Source organism: Echinops telfairi, unplaced genomic scaffold, assembly GCF_000313985.2.
Source record: "Echinops telfairi isolate 266 unplaced genomic scaffold, ASM31398v2 ScPeMD7_655;HRSCAF=1070, whole genome shotgun sequence".
Lineage (NCBI taxonomy): Eukaryota > Metazoa > Chordata > Mammalia > Afrosoricida > Tenrecidae > Echinops > Echinops telfairi.
This window is the reverse complement of record NW_022104553.1, coordinates 18,390,339-18,391,664: the sequence shown is the minus strand read 5'-3', so window position 1 is coordinate 18,391,664 and position 1,326 is coordinate 18,390,339. Positions and strand designations below refer to the sequence as shown.

Genomic DNA, 1,326 nt, shown 5'->3' with positions numbered 1-1,326 from the left:
GGACTGTTGGACTTGATCTGGACTGGGCTGGGATGTTTTCTTAATGTACAATTACTCTTTGATATAAAGTTCTCTATTATACACATTTGAGTGTCTCTGCATTTGTTTCTCTAGTCTACCCAGACTGACACACATGCCCTGAGACCATCTAAGTTGGTGAAATAATGCATTCTCTCTCTCTCACTCAGACCTAGCTTCATGGAGGAGGTGAGCACTCCAAAACTTTTGTCTGTCTATTCATTTCTTCGCCTCAATTACGCAACCGTCCCGTAGGACCCATCGGGATGTGGGCTGGCTCCCACACAAGGCAAGGAGATCCTGAGACAGAACAGAGGAGCGGCATCCAGACTCTGAGCCCGAGACTGAGACAGAACAGCGGGCTGGCTTCCTGGCCCCTGGAGGCCCAGGGCTGAGAGGCGGAGGACTGGACACTTGGCCTCTGGCCGAGGAGAGGTGTGGCAGTGGTGGACCAATGACTACATCCTGACTGTCATCTGATCCTGCTTTGTGGGAACTCGTTCACTTCCCTAGTCACCCTCCTTAATACGGAGTAGCATCTGTGAGTTCTGTGTGGCTGCTGCCACGGATGAAAGAACCTGGCAGAGAAATGAGTGTTGTGGGAGGAGTGGTAGTTGTTGGAATAGGTAAGAAAGATGGAGAGGGGAGGCAGGTCTGACCCCTGCTTCGTGGCTGCTGCCCTTGGTCTAGTGTGGACTTGGGCTCTTCTCCTTTGGGTAGCCAGGGGAGGTTAGATATGGCCGCCACCATTTACTCAAGTGGCTACCTCCCTGATGATAGGCTTATCTATTGCTGGGCCGGAAATAGAGCCACGAGGGTGAATTCAGCTCCAGGATTAAAGGGTGACTAAGGGTCTAAGCTTGAGGGTTCCACCAGTCTCAATCCGACCAGACCACTAAGCCTGGCTTCTTTAATGATTTTGAGTTGTGTTCCACCTTTTTCCTCAGTGGGTCCACTTTGGTGCCCGCACCCCACGCCCAGCTCACTCAGCACGAGTGGATTTGTCATGGCTGTCGGCCCCACCACCAACTTACCACAAGGTCTGCAGCCGGCACATCGGGTGCTTCAAGCCTTGGCACAGCAGCCTCAGCCCCACGTCCTCCAGGGCGTTGCCTGTTAGGTCTAACTCCACCAGGTGCTGGTTGCTGCAGAGCGCAGACGAGATCTCCTCACAAGCCCCAGCCTCTAGCTGGCATTTTCTCAACCTGGGCAAGAGGAAGCGGTTCAAGAGGGCGCCATCTTGGTTTTCTGCATCTTGGCCTATTTCTTCACCCAACACGTGTGCATCCGGATGTTTCGGGCCAACGA

General features: G+C 53.3%; 1 protein-coding gene across 1 annotated transcript in view; it reads right to left on the bottom strand.

Moving 5' to 3' along the window:
* The window catches only part of NLRP12 (NLR family pyrin domain containing 12), a 38,734-nt gene that overhangs the window by 12,118 nt on the left and 25,290 nt on the right, over positions 1-1,326 (bottom strand). The window contains exon 6 of the mRNA XM_013007987.2: positions 1,053-1,223. Coding sequence (XP_012863441.2) covers positions 1,053-1,223 — 171 coding nt within the window. The remainder of the gene's footprint in view (positions 1-1,052; positions 1,224-1,326) is intronic.